The 23,846-nt window shown below is 32.8% G+C and overlaps 2 protein-coding genes across 4 annotated transcripts in view; one reads left to right on the forward strand and one right to left on the reverse strand.

The window, feature by feature from the left end:
• Positions 1 to 1,619, reverse strand: part of LOC109545973 (TOG array regulator of axonemal microtubules protein 1) — a gene marked incomplete in the record, with an annotated part of 13,063 nt that extends 11,444 nt beyond the window's left edge. The window contains 1 exon segment of the mRNA XM_048666985.1: positions 1,410 to 1,619.
• Positions 1,620 to 1,801: 182 nt separating this feature from the next.
• LOC109533028 (tyrosine-protein kinase Fer) overlaps positions 1,802 to 23,846 on the forward strand; it is a 44,018-nt gene continuing 21,973 nt past the window's right edge. The window contains exons 1-2 of one of the 3 annotated variants that reach the window (XM_048666964.1): positions 1,802 to 2,334; positions 9,645 to 9,835. In XM_048666964.1, coding sequence (XP_048522921.1) covers positions 2,139 to 2,334; positions 9,645 to 9,835 — 387 coding nt within the window. In that variant the 5' untranslated portion in view covers positions 1,802 to 2,138. Of the gene's footprint in view, positions 2,335 to 3,610; positions 3,733 to 9,644; positions 9,836 to 23,846 lie in introns of those variants that run through there. The other 2 variants (XM_048666966.1, XM_048666969.1) reach the window with 2 other exon arrangements.

Consider the following 23,846-nt stretch of genomic DNA (forward strand, 5'->3'; position numbering starts at 1 on the left):
CGCAACGCATTCTTGATGTTAAGACGATACGAATCTCCCTTCAGCTTATAGTTGCAAAATATGTAAAACGAATTTATTAGGGCATATTTTCAATTCTCTATATTATTTCAATGATTAATTGTGTTTACCACGCATCAAAATGGATTTTTCCCTTTATATACCACCCTTTGATTCCTTTATGATTAAATCTTCTCAATTTAGTTTAATTTTTTTAGCCTTGGATTAGTTGAGTTAGAATCTTTTTTTTGAACATACCCGCGATGGCTTACATTATGTATACATATAGTGTGTCAAGTGTATCCTGTCTCTATAGCTCTTGCTCGTTTTACAGTCTATTTTAAACAGATAGAACGTCTTCAAATCACCAAAATTAATTGATTTTTTAGTCCCAGTCAGATACAAGTTGTAGCAGACGTTCATGAACAACATACACAAGAGCAGTCACAAAAACATGCCATAATGCGAAAAGTATTAAGTAATGCTGAACGCCAAAAACGACTTCGTGCTAAAAAAGGAGCAGTAAGTAATAGATCAACTCAAAGTAGCTTTCATCAACCACGAACTAGTGCTGAACGTCAAAGATTATACAAAGCAAATAAGAAATTACGACAAAAAAATACAGAAACTCAAGAAGAAGAGTTTACACAAAGCCAAGAAGAGCAATATGTACAACATCTCGTTAAAGAATGTTAAATGTTGCAAATAAAAAATATATTTTACATTCAAAAGAAAATTAAATTAAATTTTACCTATTCCTGATCCATTTATAAATTATTAGACTAACAGAATATTAAAATTATAAAATAAAATTATGATTGCCATCATGCGTTAAACAAGTTCAATATTTTATGGTTTCTATTAGTTTATGAAGTTATCACTTCTGTCGAGCGTCCCGTGACGCACATCATTTTTTTTAACTTGCAACATCGACTGAAACATTACACCGCTTTTTTCGACGTTCCTCAAGAACCATTTGAGCCACATAGTTCGTTTTCATATCATTGAATAGAGCATTGGTAATTTGATTTAACATCGTTATAACAACGTGGGTTATTTAAACTTAAAAAATGGTCACCACATTCTTTACGAGTAACGTTTTACCAAATGGATCACTGAAACGCAACTGAACCGGTGAGTTACTGTGTCGGAGCGTTGGGTTGGCCCACCAAGCCATTTCGGCTTCACTGCGCCAACTCCTGAAAATTCACTGAGTTACCCATGCCTAGTTGAGGGGCAAAAAAACACTGTTCTCCTTTTGGGTGATACTGGCAGAGCCATCAAAGCAACCACCCAGTGATCAATAAAGAAGTGTAATGAGGGACTCATTTTAACCGGGGAGCGTCTCAAACAACTGCGCCCAGCTTCCATAGAGCACAAAACATCAACAACTGCTTACCTATGCATTCAACTGGGGATTTGGGCCTGTCCTGGCTTTTCCATCGACCTTTTATTGAAAGGGTGTGGTAACTTTCTGGTACTTTCAGTCAGTTCAATAAGTCCATATATTTCATTCCGAACTAAGTTTTACGAGGCAGATCTTTTGAGTCTCTTTCAGTTTCACGAACGAAGCAAACGGTTGCCTAAAAGGGGCGAAGCAGATACCATACTCATACCAGGTACCTACTAATCGAAATCGAAGCACCTGAGCATTTTCTAGGTGGTACGGAAAGTAGATACCTGTAAATAATTTACCTGTGGAACCTACAAGATGCCGCTGAACGTTTATGTTGAAACATGTACTGGGCGCGCATTCACAATAATTAAAATTAGAAATACTCCATCAAGCATCAAGCCAGTTGGGAAGTTTGTTTCTCGGTTTTCGTCTCGTCACTTGGAGCGGGTTTCAGGTTTACAGTCTCGCAAGACATCGGGGTTCGTCATCAGCTGAAGATTTTAACTTCTTCATCGCTTCTTTGTTTCGAGGCACGGCAACACCATAGATATTGATATTTTCCTGTTAAGTATGTCGCGCGAACGGAAACCGCGATCCTACCTGTGCTCTTATCTCTAAATCCGCATATGTATTTATTTAATTTCGGTTAGCAAATCGAGCGATATCGACGTTACTGTAATTGTTTCACTCAGAATGTGATCGGAAGATAATATATTTGATTATTGCGTTTTGAGTGGTGAAAGCAATGGGGTTTTCAACGAATCTGCAGGGCAAAATTGCCCATGAAGCGCTCTTATCGCGACAAGATGCTGAGTTGAGACTTCTGGAAGCGATGAAACGGTGTATCAATGTTAAAGTTAAGTGCGACAGGGATTATGCCACTGCTCTCAGTACTGTTGCTTCCCAAGGACTGAAAATCGACCGCGGAGATGAATTGGCTGGTAAGTTGCACACATTTGCCGTAATACCTATTTATTTACATCTCTTGCTAGAGCATATTTTTTAAAAATGGGCCCTAGTGCTGTCCAATCACAATCCACTCGTGAAGGACTGATCGAAAATCAAGGGTTATTTATAGACTGAGCGCTGTGAGGAATACATTTTTATTAAAAATCACCTGTTTGATTTTCAGGGAAAAAAAGGTCAGACCCGGAAATTTGTATTTTTAGTTGCGCATTTTTTTAAGCATCTTCAGATGTTTTCGATGCGAATTAAATAGTTCTGATAACATATAGGGTGATTTTAATCAATCAAGGTCATAAGAAGGTAAACTTTATGCATGTTCGACATTGTCATATATTTTCAGATTTGAAGAGCAGACTGCAAAAATTAACCACACATTTTCTCAACTGCAAAGTTGATTTGCTTGATTTTCTTTTTTAAATATTGTTTTTTTAGTTTTTTTTTTAATTTTGAGAGAGAATGCACGAACATAAATACAGTCTGAGAAATACTAGTGAAAATAACACAACATGCACATCAAATGCTGCATAATTTTGAGTTTGACAACGCACATATATTAATTAGGGACACAAATTATCGTAAAAGAAGAATTCAAGAAATGATACAAATAAAAAAACATGCAAAAGCAGTAAATTTCAGATCAGATACCGACAACCTTAGCAACATTTACCAAACCCTAATAAAGCCATAAGTATGGAACACCCAGTACACTAGTGAAAAATTAAAACTATTTCTGCTTATCTCAATATATGCATACCACTTTCGCAAATGTAGAAAATAATTCAGACAAATTTAATGTTTCAAGAAGGCAAAGACCTAAAGGAACGTTGATTTTTACCAATCATGAGGTAAGTTTTTCCGGTGTTTTGCTCTCCCAAAAGGAAGGATTTTTTCCCTCAAAAAGTGATGAATGTTTTAACACTTTGTAAATTATAATTTTTATACAACATGTTTTAATTGTGACTTGGTGTTTGTAGTTTGTGCAAATTTTAAATCTGATGATGGCGCTGTTGTCTCGCCGAAACGTAATGAAATAAACGTTATAATGAAATAAACGTAATAAATGTTCAAAATTTTTACTTCACACTTTGACTGAGACCCAGGAAATATAAGAATATCATAACAAGTACACGCAGTCAGGAAAATAAATCAGGATTCAATAATGAAGGAAAATTTGGAAAATTTATATTATTTAGATGCAAGTTTTCTTATAGTATATATAATATATACAGAGTATTTCAGAAGTAATAATCAGATTTTCTTAGAGCAAGATCAAGATTAGACCGAAAGGTCGAACATGGGTTTTTAAATCATTTTGGAAAGATCATGCTTAAGTTTATATTGTCAGAAGTTAAAAGATGGCACGATGTCTTAGGGTAAGTAATTTTGTTTTACAATTTTACATTTTCAAGCAATGCAAAAATGGAGTTATTTTTTCCATTTTTCTCATGCTTAGTTTTGATGATTTTTAGTTTTAGATTGTAGTCTGAACTCTTTAGTGAAATGACAATTTATTTTTGATCATGGGAATTATACAGGGTGGTTCTCAACTAATGTCAAAAAATTCACTGACATATTTTTTAGGCAAAAATATTGCGCTTCAGGCAAATTTGTCTTATCCGAAAGTTAATAGATTCCGAGATACAGAGTGTCAAAGTGTAAATACAAATTTTTGTTTTTCTGAACAGATTTTTCACCAGTTTTACTAGACCCACAAAAAATTGTGTTTCGGGGATTTTAGATCGGCAAATCCAAATTCCCTATTGGTTGGCTTGTAGTTTCTAGATGGTGCAATAGTCTGAAGCCATTTAAGACATCAGAACTTTTTTGGCGTTTCAAATCTCGTCATACGGTTGATAAAATTACATTCTACGATATTGTTTAAACAAAATATGTGTACTTGTTCGAAGTCGATATCTATTACAGTTTTCGAGATATTTCACATCGAAATATATAGTGATTTTTTGAACTAATTGTCTTCATTCTTACCAACTTTTTGCAAGCTGGCGCCCCATCCTCCATTTTCTACCCATTAATCCTCAAAAACTTAACTACACTTTCACACTACACACAATGAAAATCGACTTCGAATGGAATACTTTAATCCTGCACGATAAGGGCCACAATGATTCGATATATCTCCCATCTAAGAACGCGATTCACATTACATGAAAAGGACTATCAACCCTTTTAGTCCACTGTCGGTAGCAAACTGAATATTCAAACACTTTTTCGTAAAAAAACCCACAGAATAAAAACAATTATATCATAATTTGCTTGTTCGCCCTTTCGATGATTTATTCATTGTTCACATTTTTATAGAAACTGCCTGTGCGCATTGCAATATTTTCAAAGATAATTTTTACGTTCAAACTTTAGAGCCATTTATATGTGTCTGAAATGAATTCAAAATTAATAACCGAATTAATTTTGTTTTTCTAATAATATTGACTAAACAGAAAAACCGCGAATAAATCACTTAAAAATGAAATTCTTGCTCAACCTAGCGATGAAGAAAAAAATATAGATGATTAATTGAATTGGATTTGAATTGTTCAAAATTTAGATTCGAGCTTAATTTTATTATCTTCTAGATATGATCATTTTCGCTCTTTTTGTATTACATTTTTTCAATCTCCGCCTTATTGTTGTATCTGCTAGCCTCAGATCTCATGCCTTAATTAGTCAAAATGTGCCATTTAATGCCTTATCCAGTGATGTTGGCCCAATCTTGTATATCATATTAAAATGTGTTTTATTTCAAATTTGAAAATGTCTGGTGAAGCAACCAAGAGCTCAATCGGAGCCAAATTCACACTATAACTAAGCTGACTGCCTAACAGAATACTTCACTCCATTAATGTGACAATTTTGTTTCAGAAATTATATAATTTAAATCTTACAATTTTTATCACTTGACTTTCATTTTGATGAATTTATCAAATGTAAACAACACATAACGGATAAAATCTAAAGTGTTCTATTTATAAATAATGAGAAAATCTTTTGGTGCTTTGAATCAACCCTAGCGTTAATTATCGATAATAATAAACATTGACTCTACAGAAATCGTCTGATCTTCATTTGTAAGACAGATATTAATTATGAAAAAAATTGAGCTCTCCCAGTCACTGTTTGAAACTGCTAAGTTTTTGGACTTTATAAGCCCGTCGGGAACAATAATGCATTCAAACGTTTTGAAAACACGAACGACCTTCATTATCAGAGGTGTTTCAGTCGAAAAGCCCGAAAGACTCACCAGTTTCAAGATACTAAATGTTCAAATAAATGTGCCTTTGAATAAAGTTTAAATACAACTGTTACAAGTGTTGTATAACCTATTATTATTATTATTACTATTATAACATTATACTGTGCACTCCACGAAAAAAAATGCCGGTTTGTTTTGCGACGGGACTCAAAAAAGTCTTTAACTGTTTAATTTTAAGTCAATTATTTGCCATCTAAAAATCCAATTAATTAATCATTATCCCTTCTAAAAAATATGTGTAATGGTGGAACTGAGTGCCGAAATTACTGTGTTTTTGAGATTAATTTGGAAATTACTTTTCCAAAACTTTATAGAACTTATTCAGATTAACAACTAGAAAACTGCCAGTCTTTTTATTGCAGAATCTGTGAGAATGTATTGATAAAAAATACGACCTTTGCTATTCTTGACAATATTGTTCAATTATTAATTCACGATATAGTTTTTTTTACGCAAGAGCGGTATTCTTAGTTCCGGTTATTGAAATTGTGAAAAAACGTTTAACGTCTTTATCTCCCCTAATCGTTGAAAAATACCTAATAACTAATAACGCAAAAACCAAGCTTAAGCGGAATGACGCCAATTTCGAACTTCTCTTGTATTTATTTACTATTTACTTAGATTCATCTGACTAAAATCTGAGGAAACTTGCTAACTTATACATTGGAAAATACAACAATTCTTTGTTCAACAAAATTTGCAGAAAATGTGTCGAATACATTTTCAACATTAAACTCCAAAAGCATAGGGAAATTAGACCAAGGCTGAAAATATAAACCATGCGCTTTTCTTATTTGAACACTCGATACTATAAACGTGAAAGTCAATTAATGCTGAATGAGTAATAACTGTAAAAGGTAGTTTCCTTATTCGTGAAAAATCTGTTTTATTAGAATGTCTAACCCACCTTGAAGGTGTATTTCATGCACTACTGGAAATACCTCCATTTTATTAGTTCTACTAACTATTGAAAAAAACTATTAATTGACATCAACAAGGCAATTTTGAAAAATTAAAATAATTTAATTCGATATAAGTAGTTTTAAAGCCACTGATCCAATTGACGTAAGAGTAGGTAGATGTTTTTTGCAACCAGGTTAAGAATGTGGGTTGCCGCCGTTACTAAATTAAATTAGCGATGTAAAACACGTTTGGGTTGTTGACATTACGGAAATGACATTAAACCCATCCTAGAAACAATAATGAGACCAGAAAATACTAAAGAATATTGGCACCCATCCTCAAGCGCGTTAAGATCAGCCGCTAGCTGCATGGGCCTCTTCATAGGCCTGATCTGAGTCATTCGTTTTTTTTTGGGTGTTGGTTTTTTATACAGTAAAATATCAAAACTTGAATGAATCAAAAGTAAATTAATTGGATTTGAAGCTCTTAAGATCACTTAAGTTTTCAAAATTTTGGAAACCGAACATTTGGAAAAACTTGCATGCGGTAGCTAACAGATCTCTTGAATTGTTTCCCAGTTTACCGCAGTTTTTGATTTGATTATTTTTGGAAAGTATCCGGTTTTGTATAGAAATTCATTCAAGCGGGTTTATTGAATATAACACAAATTTAATTTAAATAATTCGGCAAATACATTTTAAGGTTTATTATTGCTAATTGTACGTGCCGCATGATTTTATATAACGAACAGCTACAAACATTTGCTTAATTTGAACCGAATTTACTTAACGTTTGACCCTAAATTCTGATCAGAAAATTCGACGCATTCGAATAAAAAATAAATTTTGTCCTATCTGCTCTATGTATAGCCAGGGCAGAGGTAGAGAATATTTTTCGCAAAATTCCACGAACTTTTCCAAAGTACAGAAAAAGTCAGGTGAGAAAAGTAATTGTATTTAAAAAATCTGCTGGTAGGTTTCGCAAACAAGCACATCTTCTGCTTGCGCTTGCAAATCCTATTTTCATCCCAAGAGGCATCCATGTTCACTTCTTACGATATTTCCTCTTTGAACGTTTACACATATTTCCTTTGTAAAGTCTTTTTCTGAATTTTTTTTGCAACAGTTTCTTCGAGTTTAAAGGTAAATATTACACTTGTTCAGTAATTGAAGTAGATAAAGCAGCTTCTAATGACAAACAGGAAAACGAAGAGATCTTGTTAAAATTAGGGAAAATATATTCAATTAGTGCTTCCTATCAAGAGCAACTTGATAGTGAATTAAAAGTTTTAAATAGATAATAAAAGATTAAAGTGTTTTATCCAGTTTAATAAGAAAATAGTCTACTGGTCAGAGCATCTATTGGAATATCGGTATTTCCACCCGCTAGATAATCAAGTTTTTCAACTGAAAAACAATTTTACCTGAGCGAAGAATTTCGATTCTGCCTTTTATAGCAGTTTCTATATTTAGAAAAGTGCTTTAAAGAAACGTTTGAAAAAACGATTATATTTGATATAACATTTCACAGGGTGCACTCTGGCCCAGTTTGCCCCATGTGTATGTATACTTTTAAAGTAGAATGTAGAACGGAAATACGTAATGTTGAATTTAAGCTAAACTGCTAAGTATCTTGCTAAATAGGTGAGAACTAACAATATTAATCATTTACAGTCAACATTATCTCTTAGCATGGAGAGACCAGAAATTTTATTTAAATATTTTAAATTCGACAAAATTTTAAGGTGTGACCAAAAAAAAGTAATTTGTGTGCCGTGACATGATGTTTTTTGGATTTTTTTTGTGCTGACGTGGAATCGTGTCTTAATTCATTCATTATCTGTAACCCTGAGGAAAGCAGCAGGGCACTGCCGAAACGTTAAAAAATAAAAAAGTTTAACATTTTGGATAGGAGTGTACGTCTAGCTTAAACCCAAATTTCCCAATTAGGACGACATGGCCAAGAATTTATAAATTAGCAATATTAATTATTAGTGCGCTTTGTATATATTTACCGCAAAGTTATAAACAAACGCTCAGATTCAAGTCTTCAAAGAAAGTCTCAACTTTCTCAATATTTTCACAAGTGGTAGTAAAATATGGCTTGTGTGTTCTACATACACTTTATAACAGGATTGAATTTGGATTTATTCGTTTTTTGAAAATTTCTTATAGATGAAGAAAAATATGAAATTTATTCACTTAAATTCAAACTGAGTTAATACCTTCGAAAGTTTTTTAGCTACAAATAATTTTATTTTTAATTAAGCTTTTAATTTGGCTTGAAAAATCCAGTTTTTTTAGAAATGAAACAGACTCGTTAGAAAATTATACAGTTCTTCACTAATTTATGAGGAAAAATGTTGCAGAAAATGCTAATTTGTTCTGCAATTGAAAAAGCTTTGAAAACATTATTAGGATTATTTTTCTAGAAGATATTGCTTGTTCGACCAAAAGTCAGAATATACAGTTAAATATAATCACGATCTGTGGTGGTAATTTTCAATTTATTATTCAAATTTTGTTATATTTATGTGTTAAGTATGAAATATGATGATTTCTATATGCCAATTGTTGTTTCAATATTCATACCGTTTGCGGCACTTTATGGTGTCTAAAATCAGTAAAAATAGCTAAGTAATGCTGCTCCTCTTAGAGTTAGAGATTTATTAGATTTGACTTGATTATTAAAACATACACAACAAAAAATAAAGTAGTTTTTGTACCTACTCTATTTGCATTGTATAATTAAAAAAAAATATATATAAAATTAAACATTCACTCCGTCATTTGCATTATCAAAATTATATTCGGCTCAAATGTTAAGCAAGAAGACCTCGTACAAACTGAAGATGTTTTCCCCGTTTTTACGATTTAATAAAAATTCAGATTGAAGTCGAACTTTGTCAAAAATAATGGCAGAATACACTTAGTCCACCGAACTATCTGTTGTAGATGTTCTACATGAATAACATTTCAACTCTAAGGTAATCGGATTAAATAAAAATCACTCTTATAATTAACAAGGATTAGAGTTTTGTTACTAACATACTTAATATTTCTTTGTGCAGAATTTATTTAAACAATTAAATAATTGAGAATTTTTCATTTTCAGGAAGTGTAGTGTGTTCGGCATGGAGAAACATGATGGAAGAATTGGAGAACACGGCGAAATTAATCAGACAGAACGCGGATACCGTCGAAATTAAGGCATTGGACGCTTTAAACAGTTTGTATGCGGAAAAACGCAAAATTCGAAAAGCGTATCAAGAAGAACACGTGAGGATCGTCCAACAGTTTACCCACGTAAGTTACTTTTGCATGATATTTCATTAGTTCTAAAATATAGCAATGTGTTGGTAGTTTTAGGTACTGGAACCGTTTTAATTTGTTCAACTTTTTACTCTTTCACTAAATCAGGTTGTAGATTTTTCTGCCCCTATGCATTCCATTAAAAAAATTAGTAATGAATTGGTTCAAAACACATTACCTAGATAATTATTTTTATCCTGATTGAACAATTGCGCTTTATAAAAATATATAATAAATACACAAGTACGGAGGCAATATCAATCAGTATCAGTACTGAAGAGAAAACGAAACTTTCGGCATCATCAGAGCCAAGAGATTATAGACTCTAGAAATCTGTATTTCTTTCTACATATTTTAAAGCAATATAATTCTTACATCGTTTTGACAACTAATAAATCGTTTTTAATAAATAAACTTGTCGACATAAAATTTCGATGTAATACTTTCTTAAGTCGGAAAAAATAGGGCTGAAATTGAAATAAATATATATTTTTTTGTTTCCAAACAGTCAACTTCCGTTCTTTTGTTTGACTTTTTACAGAATCCACAATAAAATACAGTGATAGTGTAAAGATGTTGATAAACCTTTTAGTAACTTTCCAACATGAAGTTTTAATAGCAAAATGAAAAAGAATAGTCACTGCTTAACATTGAAACCTACCAAAGTATCTCTGTATGATTCACTGACAATGTAATATTATTTATTAATACAATGCTTAATTAATCTCTATATAAAACATTGGACAAAAAAATCAATCATTGAAGAAAAAGCATATTCTATACTGAACCTGTTTTAATGGTTCGACGACTATGCCCATTCACTTGCCGTTATCAAGTTCACATCAGTTTGCTCGTTTCTACTGGCTTGCGAATGTATTTGATATACATTTCAACCATTTATTGCAACATTTGAATTGTACAAATAGTTCGAGTATTAAGAGTCCAAAACGTTCAAACGATAATATTTATTTCAAGAAATAACGCCTCTAAACTAAGCAAACTTATACTTGAATTAATCCTTAAGTAGTTTCTTTGGGTAGGTACATAACCACCCAACAACTAATAATACCGGTTTTTTAGTTCATTAAAACATAGGTTTTTTAAGCCTCATTATTTCTAGGTGTAATTTTTAATAATATATACATATGGATTGTTGGAAACGGCGTCCATTTTCTTTGGTATAATTTTTTACAAATTTCTTATGCATTTTGCAAAAAAATCAACTAACCAACTTGCTAACAGCGTAAGTTAAATGATTGCAAACTTGCTCCATTTTGTGCTTTAAAAATACCACTTTGAAAGTTGCATGCAAGATAATTTTAAGAAATCATTTGTATGAACTGAACGTTATGCCTTCCAGGTAACATTTACTTTATGAATAGGACAGCAGTATTTCCATAAAAGCAATATTTACAGAATAATAAATATATTAGTGTGTATTTTCACGTATTTTATACAAAGTAAATAGAACTTAAATACATACGAAAATAAATTAAAAACTGTTATTAGAGTGTAATGTTTAAATGGGTATTTTTGCCTAATTCTTAGACGAGAAATAGACCACATTTAGTTGAGCCTATTATTGTCATACTTTAATCAATTTTGTATCGGATACCGTTTCTGATATCGTACTAATGAGGTTCGATGGACAGTAAAATACATAATCAAGCAATAAGACGTCTCTTTCCATCATTAGAAAGAAACTGATTGAATATAGGAATCGTTTTGGGTAATTTCAATTTGTAGATTTGATTAAGGGCTCTCTGCTTCGCGGAAACAAACACATTTGACGACGAATCTTTGCCTAAGTATTATTACCTTCAGTATTAACCTGTATTTTATACTTAATTAATTTGAATGCTTATTAAGAAATCAACGCGATACCCGATCTAACTCTCACGGTTCCTGCAGTGCCATCAAAAAAGTAGCGACAATTTTCCTTAAATTTTCAATGGACCATTAAAAAGTGATGGAAAACTTTTAATGCGGCTTGAAAATGGTATATTATTAGTAATTTGTATTCTTTCAAATTGTGTACCTACTTATCGAATTTCAACACTCGTAGCTCGTAGCTATAGAAAACGGCTGCGTGCATACGATTTAACAGTGCTTGCATGTTTATAAGCTACATATATCCATGGGAAAATATTTATGCAAGTGATTAAACCATTAGGTTTCGAATTCATAACACATACAGGGTGTTGCATAACAAATGGGGCACAGATCTGATGGTTGTACAGGGTTATTCAAATTATGTGACCCGGAAGATTGCAGCTAAACTATTCGATTTTTAGAGTATAATTTTATGGATAAGTAAAGTAGCATTTTTTTAACTGGAATATATACCCTGTATATTATTATGGAATTAGAGTCTACGATAAAAATAAATGTGAGTTCTATGAAGGTTTATCTTCCTTTCTGCGATGAACAAGCGCAAAATGTAATGACCTAAAGAATACCTACAATTAAATTGAAATCAAGCCAGAAATTTGATGGCGCTCCATCCATTTGAAAAAAAGCACAGAACAGGAGATTATACAAGGTGTTCCGAAAAATGTGGGCATGCTTTCGGGTACATATACAGGGTGTCAAAATAATTCCCTATGAGAAAATGTCTCAATGTGCAGACCATTCATACCAATATATAAGCCCCTAAAAGACGCCGCCAAAAATAGGTTTTTGTTAAATAACTTTTAAACTATTTGGTATAATTTGATATATTTTTATTACGCTAGATACCAGTTAAGGGTCCTTAAAACAGTGTATTTTAAGCTTGTTTTGCTGGCTGACTACGACAGAAATCGACCAGCACACCCAGTATCATAATATCACAAGAAAACTATTTTTGGAAAGCCAAAAGCTTAAGCTAAAAAAGGGTACTCTTGTTTGATATTAGTGAAATGAACCGTTTTCCAACAGGAGATCTATTCAGTAATGAAAGTTTACCACTTTTTCGAAATATTAGTTTTGAAGTCGATTCACATTATCGTCTATTTTCACAAAAAAAATATCACTCCTGGTTTTCATCCCGATATAATCTCGAAAAATATGTATGTGAATTTTATAATTTTCCTATTTTTGCAGAAATAATTAACTTTGCATTATACACCTGTTCATTTTGCTATTTGATGAAATTACTTCAAATCGCAATATGGGAAATAAATTTGTTCAATATGCTCTTCTAGGAAGCTGAAGAGCGTGAACAAGCTTGAAACCGGTCCTAGAGGCCTGAGGTTGGCGCATTTCGAAATCTGCACTTGTCTATTTCAAAAACATTCTGTGTTTTATGTTTTTATACACAAATAATAAATCCCTTTGCTGTGTGCCTCATCGTTAAAACAACATCTGTTCTATATTTCATATTATGCAATTGATAATAAAATTCGCCTTCAAGTTAATTAAAATGATGAATTTTGTATTTGTGTATTTAAACTAGGACCAAGTGGGCAAATATATCATGCAGTTTTCTTGTTCTCGACGATTCAAGGTAGTGTATTTATTTTTACGAGCATGTGCTGGAAATTATGAAGTCAATGTACGCTCCTTTACATTGTGAACAAGTGCTAATTTTTACGAATGATATTTGTTCAGGTCTAGCATTTCAATAAGGAACTGTTTATTTGTGGTATTAAGGAGAAATTGAAGAAAGAAAACTCAATAAGGAACTAGGCAAGCTTTCCCATTCCTTGCAAGACTTGCGCCAATGCACGCGTGCCTTTGTTCATCTTTTAATATCCCAAATACATTCCAGTTTATAGAGAAAAAGTAACAAAAATTAATTTCTAAGATTAGAAAGTTATTTTCTACCGGTCCCATATGAATGAAACAGACATGCTGCTGCTGTAGCATTCCTATTTTCATGCGATAAAAATAGTCACTGGTAAAACCGACGCTTATGTACAATTATTGATAAGCATTTCAACTTCAACAAATCAGATTTACCGTTGTACAAGATAAGCATAATATGTATTACGTATATTTGTGATATAACTGCGAAAATCGTCAAGCCCGGCTACTTAAACTGCGTGTAAAATATACAAACCGCTTATTATTATCATGTGTCGATAACGCAACGTGATTATTTTAATAGCTTTTTGAATTGTTCTCTTTGGGTCAGTGATCATTGGAAACAGCAATTTTTTTGCAGGGTCTTGAATGGACATTACAATAGAAAAGTACATAGGGAAAAAATACTAGAAAATTTTAGAGGAACAGATTATTTTCAAATTTTTTCAAACCTGACGTTCGTGGGCTTTGTTTCTATATATGTACATATACAGGGTGGCCATTTTCAGAATCTTTGTATGGGTAACTTCTACATTTTTAAAGATAGAGAATCCGTTAAATGGGCAAAATTGGGCAGAATTCGATTGTTTATTCGTTACCGTTTTCAAAATTTAAGTACCCGACTTGGTTCCTGAAATATCCTGAAAAGGCAAAAAATATCATATAATTCGTAAACTGCTTAAATTAGAGAAAAAGTTAAAATTGTCTTTGGTAGAACTTTTTGCCCAATTTTGCCCCTTTAACGGATTCTCTATCTTTAAAAATGTAGAAGTTACACACACAAAGATTCAGAAAATGGCCATCCTGTATATAAATAATCTTTACTTCCTACAGAAAAAGGCTATCGACCGACCCAATCGGTCTTCCTGCCCCTTTATTTCTAGTTTTTACAAATTTTTGGAATTTGCGATCCTATGAATAGTGATTGAGGATTGTTCTAGACATCGGAGCTAACTTTAACTTAAAATTTTAAAATACGAACCGCAGATTTTCTTCGATTTTTAAATTCCTGAATACTGAAGATTCCGAATTTTTTATGAGACCTATTATGAATTTTTCACGTTTTATTTCAAGCCTTATTCGGGCTTCAGCTGCTTTCGAGATATCACAATCTAATAACGAATACGTGCTAGATAATTGTCCTATGTTTTTGATATCAAAACAACAACTTTATAATCTTCTCATCCGTAGTGTGAATTTTTAAACGTTTCAGACAGTCGTCAGGAATGTTCGACTACTTAAAAATCTTGCACCTGAACTAATAAACTAGAAAAATGCAAACTTTAGACTTAAAAATTAAAATCTAAACTGAATATTTGCGTATGACTGGAGAAAGTGGTCCACAAAACCGCTAGTTACATTGAGAGTACATTTTCTGTTTTGATTTGCCCAAAGTGGTTTGATCGTTTATAAATCACACCTATTCGTAATTAGCAGTTCTGAGGCCTGACATCAGTCCATTGAAATTCAATGATTGTGAAACCAAACATCTTGTACTTAGCCGACGGAGGAGAGAAATGCCTAAAGTCGCGCCCATTATAGAAAGTGTGGTTTGTTATATTAGTTGTTTATCATGAGTATTCACTATGCCGATGTCGAACAAACGTGAAAGTGCAACTTAATCGTCTAATATATTATATGACAAGACCCTTTTTTTAAACATTATATTCAGTATTGGAAGTTTTCATGTAAATATTTCCGAGTTGTCCATTCTGTACGATTTACAAACTGGATGAAATCATTTGTAGTATGTATTTTTAGAAAAACGTAATTTTAGATTTTGGAGCTGCAGGCCACTGATCGAATGTGTGTGTATATTAGAAGGCCTTTAGAATCGTCATGTATTGCATATTGTATTAACTGATTTACAATCCCGTCTAAAAATACACGGGTTTGATGTTGTTGTTGATACAGGGTGTATCAAACTCATTTTTAATCAGTTGTGGGTTAAAGCTTGGCTTGGGAAGTTAAAGGTCGCATTTTCCATGAATTTTCTTGTTATTGGAGGCACCGGTAACTAGACGAGTGAAAAAAGTCAATCGTCACATAAGATTAATTCCACATACATACATACATACATACATACATGGGGTACATATTCTGGGTAGCCAAAAAAATCCTGGAAACACCCGGAAATTTAAAGAATGAAAGAAGAAAAAAAAAGAAAAGGGTTATTTATGGACCGAATTGAGAAATTTTTGAAAAATTTGTGCTGCCCAACGACAAATCGCTTCTATTTAGTATCGGGAAAAATACTGGAAACCCAGAATATATTAAAGTGCGTTTTTCACACTTAAACTAACGCATTTTCTCTTATGATTTCGCTCATGATATCTCGAGCGATATCATGAGCCGGATTGTTGGAGTTTTGGTTTTTTCTTGTAAAATTTTTGAAAAACTCGTGTTTTCCAAGGGTCAATCGTCACGCCGTAGTTACTGAAAAAATCCTGGAAACTTCCAGAAATTGCCTAAACGAGACTTTTCCTCACTCAAAGCTGCGGACTTTCTCTTTTTTTATGGGGTCTTGGGGATTCTTCGTTTTTCCTTGAAACATTTTTGAAAAATTCCTAGTTATCAACTGGCTATCGCCTCACCTTCGTAACGCAAAAAATCTTTGAGGAACTCTATTAAAATATAATCTTTCTGGGATTCTTTAACAGCACTTTTCTTTTGGGATATTTGGTATTCTTTAATAGCAATTTAGTGCGTTTTTCACACTTAAAGTACTGCATTTTCTGTTTTGAGTGATATTATGAGCCTGATTGTTGAATTTTTGGCTTTTTCTTGTAACATTTTTGAAAAATTTGTGTTTTCCAACGGCCAACCGCCTCGCCCTAGTAACTGAAAATACTGGAAACTCTCCGACATTTCCTAATAAAGTTAATTTTTCCTCACTTCATAGCCGCGGTCTTTCTCTTTCAAGTTAGATTATAGGCCAAATTGAAAATTTTTTTATTTTTACTGGGCGTATTTTTCAAAAATCCGTGTTGTTCAACCACCAATCGCTTCAATTTAGTACCTGAAAAATTCCCGAAAACTCTCAGAAATTTCCTATAAAGTGAGGTCTTCTTCATTTAAAGGCGCAGATTTCCTCTTTCTAGTGATATTGTGGGCAAGCTTGAGAGATTTTTGGTTTCTGCCTTGACATTTTTTTAAAAATCCGTGTAAGCCGACGTCCACTCGCTTCCCTTAATTTAAGTGGAAACATCCTGGAAACTCCTAGAAATTTCGCATTGAAGTGAGTTTTTCCTCGCTTAAAGCAGCCGATTTGCTCTTTCGAGTGATGTTATGTTCAGGAATTTTTGGTTTTTCCTTGACGAATTTTTTAAAAACTCGTGTTTTCCAACAGTCAGTCGACTCGCATTAGTAACTAATTTAGTTTTTAGGCGTTACTTTATACGTTGTATTATTATAATTTTTTTATTCATATACATACATTTGATAAATGCCTAAACCTAAAAGATTAAAAATCAGGAAATTAGGTCTTGTCGGCTACTTGTCGTTTATGATTCCCCCTATCAGATACCCAACGGATCGGCAAAGACACGACAATTTGTGCCTAGAATTTGGGACGGCTTTGTCGTTGCCGGTTAATTTGAACACCGCCATGTCTTATCTAACAAGAATATTTTGTCCTGAAGAAACTGTGTCGTTGTCGTGTGTTTACCGGTCCGTTGGGTGTCTGATAGTGTGAATCAGTCTTTATTCGTAAACTTAAATAAACTTGTTAAAAGTTTATTTCTTAAAAATAGCCGACATCTTCACCTTTTATTCAGTTTTATATCAAAGCATTTTAAACGCTATTGATAAAGCATTTGATAAAAGGCTCCTAAATAAAAGGAGTTTTAATGTAATTCCAAACTCGCTATCTATCTGAAGAGAAAACGTTTTTTTCTAATATACATTTTCAATCCTCGGAAGTCACACCTTCAAGAGGAGGTGAGAGAATTATCTAATAGTTTGGCACTAGTGCACTCTTATGCTTCACCTTAGATTTTAATACTAAATTACCAAATAAAATATACAATATTAAATCGGTTTAGATGAAGAACTGTTTTTTTGTGCGAAGTGGTTAATAATGCGCCAAACTAAAATAGCTTTTTTTAACACTAAAATTAACTCTTTCTGTATATGTTTATATATTTTGATTCTAACGTCATATGTATAAACATGGATACAAATTTATAAAACGGAACATTTTGGCTCTGTGTGGAATTTTTACAAGCAATGGAAGATTAGATGCAGCATGCATCCGTTTTATGTTCATCTATTCTAATGGGGTTTCACATTGTTAATAAAATTTAACGATCTATTTAATGTGATTTGGAAGTGAGACTAAGATTGAAGTAATAAAGTGCAACAGAATATATATTTATATAATGGTGGATTTGAATCAAACTGATATATTTTGACAAAAAAGCTTTATTCATCATTATTGAAAGAAACCTTCACTTATTTTCTGCATATCGCAATCTTTTAACTGTAGATTGTTTTACATTAATTATACTCTCTTGTTTCATTGACGCTTTAAAAAACATATTTTCTCTCTATGTTCATGTTTTCTTTGCCAGTTGTAAGCTTTATGCACTTCTTCCTTATGATAACATAAAAAATTGCAGTGTAACATACGGCGATCTTGTAGATTGTTAATTGGCTCGGATTACTTCCACGTGTCTCGCTTAAAAATAATTAAATATTTTACAGCGTTTCTGTGGAAGTTGGAAATCAAATCCTAAAAACTGAAATAGAAAACTGCCCTATTTCTTTTCCAGCAAAATACAGTCAACACGTAAAATTCCTTTTCGCTTATTTGCGGTTTTACGCAACCCACACATTCAAACAATTCCAACATTTCGATCTCAAATTCACAGAATGAATTGAATGGGAAAACAAGTTGAGCAATCATCGATAAGTAAATGTTAAAGTAGCAAGTATTATTTGTTAACAGTAGCTAAGCAGCCGTAATTAGCTTCTGATAGAGATAGTTTGTTAATTTACTTTTTCATTTTTTTATATTTTGAACTTATTTATTACTATCTGTGTTTTGTTGAAATTGTGCAGATCGAACAAAATTGTGATGAAGACGATTGGAATTTATACCAAATAGAATATAATGGGGAGCAACAGTAAAATACTGGTTGAGTTGGTTCTAACTTGTAATCGCAGTTTCTCGAGTAACATATGCACAATAATGAAAACTAGCTAAAATCTCTAACAATATTTGAAAAATAAAGAGGCGCTCCTGATGGACGAAAATAAAAAACTTCTTCCAATTAATTGTTCCTCAAAATTATTTTATGAAAAGTGTCCATCCCATCAAGGACGCTCTTTTTTACCAAAGAACCAAACAACTGATTATGCAGAAAGACACAACATACGTTAATACAAAACGGAAGAATGATAATTGTAACAATTGGTAATTTCATCTCGAGTAAACTAAGTTTCGTACTCAAATAACGTGCATTTAAGCAACAGTCTGTTTTCACGAATCCATTGAGAAAATCCTGATCTTAAAATAAAATCGCCTGCTCGGAAATTTTGTACTGGTTGTACATGGAAAAATTGCAAAACCTTGTGGTCGGATTGTTAATATCTTCTACGCGTTCCAAACCGAGCCCGTGTATGTATGAGCTTATTTCATCTATTTTCACGTTCTAAAGATATTCTCAAACTAGCTATTTCCTCCTGAATTACTCTGTATATGAGTTTTTTTGAAGATTTGTTCCAAGTTGACGGTTTCCTACAATTAAATTATTTGGAACAACCATTATTAACCTCGTGGTCGAGGTAAAATGAAATATATTTCCAAATCTCCGAAATAGGGTTCGAATGCAACAAAAACCATTCAACAGCAATGAACAAAACGCCTCTAAGTAGCTTCACAATACAGGCTTATCCTCATTAGTGAAATAATTGAGCCAATTGACTTTTGGCCTTAACATTTATGAGGAATGGAGACTTGACCTTCTAACCATCCAATAATTTTTAATGGAGTTACTGTGTTTGAGCGAAATTAACAGAAGCAGTTTATAAGCTGATAATCATTCATTTTGGTCATGGCTTGATAGAAAAAATGGCTGTCGAATATTATTAAACATTAAAAACTGGTTGTGGTTGGATGATTTGAAATGAATTAGAATCCACAGGAAATAAGTTATTGATTACGCGATATTCTACGTTTGGACACGTTACGAAGTCATTCGGTTTACTTTGTCATAGTCTGGTAACATTATTTTATCTTAGTTTAATTAATATACTGAACTTATGACTGTCATTCGGAGCGATCGAGAAGAATTTCCTTCTTTTCATTCTTTTACTGCACATACAAGTACTTATACCTGGGCGCACGTGTTGATTTTTCCGGTGTCCTTACAGATTTTCTAGGAATATCCTAAAGAGTTCAAAATTATTTTTTTTGTAATATATTTGATTTTTGATTTCAAATAATGAACCACACAGAAAACGCAAGTTTTTCCTAGTGATAGGAGATATTTCAAGTGTTTCTTTCCATTTACGCGAAACTATGGAATTTTTGGTATATAAAGATCGCAATTTTTTCAGTCCAGAGTATGCAGTCTCGTATGGTCATCAAAATTTAGAAATTTCAAACTTACCACTGTTCGTTTAAGTGAAATAATAATGATTGCCTTTATATTACTTGCTATTATTATTACCTATTTCTGAACCTCTGAAAAAGCAAGCGAAAACAATGAGAACACCTTTTCCTTGATGCAACACCATTGTCGACAACACGCTGCTGATGGATGCTCTTCTATCAAAAGCCGCGTGAATAATTTCGTAACCTTGGCATTTTGATAATGTCTATAAATTCGTTTACTTATATAAGAAATTCTGCGATTAACAGGTAGATGGGTTTCTATTAATAGGTTGGACGCATTGGAAGAACATAAAAAAAACAAGGGAACTGAAAAACAACTGCTAAAACCGCAGGTTCTGTATTGTTAATGGCCCAAAGTCTCGCCAAGAGATCAGATTTTTATTTCTGTTTCTTTTTTGGTTCCATAGGTCATTGAAATTCAGAATTCAAAGCATTTATATAACTGTGTTCTCGTATTATTTATTAGGAGTCATTGAAAAAAGATGAAAAAGTAACAAAAAACGAAAACCATCAGCTGTTAAAGCGACGACTTTAGATATGGAGGTTTCCGTAGGGCAGTGAGTGCACAAAATTCATTAATCTCCAAATTCAAGTATAAGATAAAAAGTCCGATAATCAAACAGATTAGATATTAATAAAAGTAAGATATAGAAATTTAGTTTTCGGAAGCTGATGTTTTTTCAATCTCCAATCCAATAGCTCAAATCCTTCACACATAAAAGAATGCTTAGAAAAAAACTCGAATAAGAACATTTTATTCCGGTGTAGTGTAGTGTAGCATAGCGTAATTACACTACGCAGTTTTCCCCAATTTATTGGACAATAAAGTGGGCCAATTGTTGAACATCGTCATTGCAAAGTTAGTAAACAGCAAATAGTCCAAAAAATTCCCAGACAATTTTCACAATCCGCAGTAATTTTCAAAATCGAACGATTTATCGATTGCATCCCGATTGTTTCAACGTACCAACAAAATGGTTTACGCGCATATCTGGTGATTTTTAATAATTGGCTCAATTTATTGGCCCATGAATAGAGGAATAGTGTGTGGTGTAATATCGGCATTAGAAATCAACAGCAAATACAGTCAGTCCCACTTATTTTGGACAACCCTGTATGAAAAATTAGTCTGCAAATAAAAATTGACAGGACTAGTACTAGAAACTAAACTAGAACTTAAAAGTAGGTGAGAGCAACAAAAAACATTAAAACTGCAGAAATGTAAATGAAAAGTGAAACAACATCAAATCGGCTTTACTGGAACCAACAGTAACCATCCTAAAGAAAGAAAAAAATTAAGAAAAGGAAAATCAAAGGAAGGCTACTGTAAACAAAACTGTGACGAAATCGGATCGGAAAGAAGCAAAACACGACAGATTCGACATTCATAAAAAAGTCGAAGAATTTAATGAAACCAGCGAACACAAACGGCTCAAAATACTGTACGCAAGCAACGGGAGAAGTAGTAACAGAAATATCACATAAAAAGGAAACATGGAAGAAATACATTACACAACTGTGAGAAGATGAGCGACAAGAAATGAAACCGGAAAATATAAAAGAAGATTTGGACCCGGATACAATTAAGCAGGAAGTAAGTAACCAAAGAGAATCTGAAACTGATGAAAATAAAGCAAAAGTGATCCCAAACGAATTTACTGCTTGCTGTGAACTTAAAAACGCTCTTAAAATCGGAAAAATTTCTCAGAAAACATAGTAAATAAGTCACTTGATGATCAAGACATTGGCATTAAAACCAATAGAACGATAATAAATAATCTGAGCTACGCTGACGACACAGTCCTCTTAGCTGGAACAAAGAAACACAGTTGTTTGCGAAGAATAAGGACTATCTTTGAACATCAGCAAATCGAAATAAATCTAAATAACAAAAGCCACACAAGACAGTAGTGATATATTAGTAAAAAGTCAACCTATTGAAAGAGTAAATGAACAGACATACTGTGCAAACCTGTTAATAAAACCAATAACAGCTCTCAAGAAGTCGAATTTAAATTTCAGAGACACATTTGCAAGATTCAAGAGGCTTTTCTGCTGCCGAGATTTAAACCTTGAAATATCCTGCAATAAAAATGTGTATTATGCTACGGGATGGAAGCCTGGACCGTAAAAACAGGCTGAGAAAAGGACTAGAGGCTCTGAGCTATTCATGAATCATTTTGAAAATTTCATGGAAGGAAAGAAAAACTATCGTGGAAGAAATAAACCGACCGAAAATAATCTTCCCTATTGTTTATATTTAACTGTTATATTTATTATCCCTATTAAAAAACAGGTTTAAATCCTTCCAGAAATTTCGCACAGAATCGTTCACAAATTGTTATTATTCTGATTGCGTCCGTTGCAAGAGATCACCCAAACCCTGTCGTGGTTTTGCGTCTGAATTATGGCGGCCTGTTCCAACAAAGCTTTTCTGAGAAGGATCGGTAAGATCGGGTTTAGATTTTTCGGGTCTGTATATAATTATACTACTCTGGGAATTATTGGAGCTTTTAAATTGACTTGGGGGCATAATATTATTCTTCATTAAATCGAGGATGAATGAACGCCGCCCGCAGTTTCCAACAGTGATCTGTTAAACGTCTTCCTTTCGATTAGCATCAGTGCGGTTGGGAACTCAAAATGAAAAAAAAAATTATTCGAGTTATTTTTAAATTTGCTAAATGGATTGCACACATTCTTTGTGGTTGCTGTTGTTCTAAATATGCCCACTGTGTCTGACATGAAATAATGCGGAGATGGAATTCAGTAATTTGAACAAATATTGGTATAAAAATTGACTGATTTTTTGGGAGTTTTCTTGGTCAGCGACAAGGCTTTTGGTATGCTGAGAAAATATCTCCAAATAAATAGTGTTGTCTCTAACAAAATGAATTCTTGTCTAGCAATTAAAACTATCTGGTTTAATAGGTTTATATAAGCGAATAAATCTGATTATATGGAACACACACTTTTTTGGATGAATAAAACGATTTACTTATTCAGCTAATTAACTTTAGTGTTGTAAATCATTTTACTTAACTGACGTGAAACAAACAAGATTGTTTTATGTCCGGATGGTACCTATTTAGATTCAGTTTTCACGCCGCAGTAGAGTCAAAAAATGTCTGCGTATATACAGCGTGATCCGAAGTTAGGTAGGCATAATTTTAACGAAGAATATTATAGGATAACAAAGCGCTCTCAGTCTTATGTCTAAATGAACTTTTCTCCTACTTCTGCTCATTGAGTATACCATTAAAATGTAACTTTCGCAAATTGATCGCATCTTAATTTTTGACCGCCCTATATGTATTTTTCGTATTTGAGAATAATACACTTTCTTATTTGAACGGATTAGACACTCTACTTAAGAAAATTTATAAATTAATATATGTTTTACTGTATACATAATTATATGAGTTCCATAAGTTGTTTTTTTTTTATCAAAAATGAGTTTCTTACGTTTGAGTCAACAGTTTGACAAGTTAACTAATCAGTTAGATTTTTTTTCCGGTGAGGTTTGGGAAATGCTCTTTTATGCACTCCCAGAGCTGGTGGTCTGTCGCTCTGGTATGTGTGGGACTCCAGCTAAGCTGT

The sequence above is a fragment of the Dendroctonus ponderosae genome, unplaced genomic scaffold (assembly GCF_020466585.1).
Source record: "Dendroctonus ponderosae isolate FM_Combo_2020 unplaced genomic scaffold, Dpon_F_20191213v2 Dpon_F_20191213_1, whole genome shotgun sequence".
Taxonomy (NCBI): Eukaryota; Metazoa; Arthropoda; class Insecta; order Coleoptera; family Curculionidae; genus Dendroctonus; species Dendroctonus ponderosae.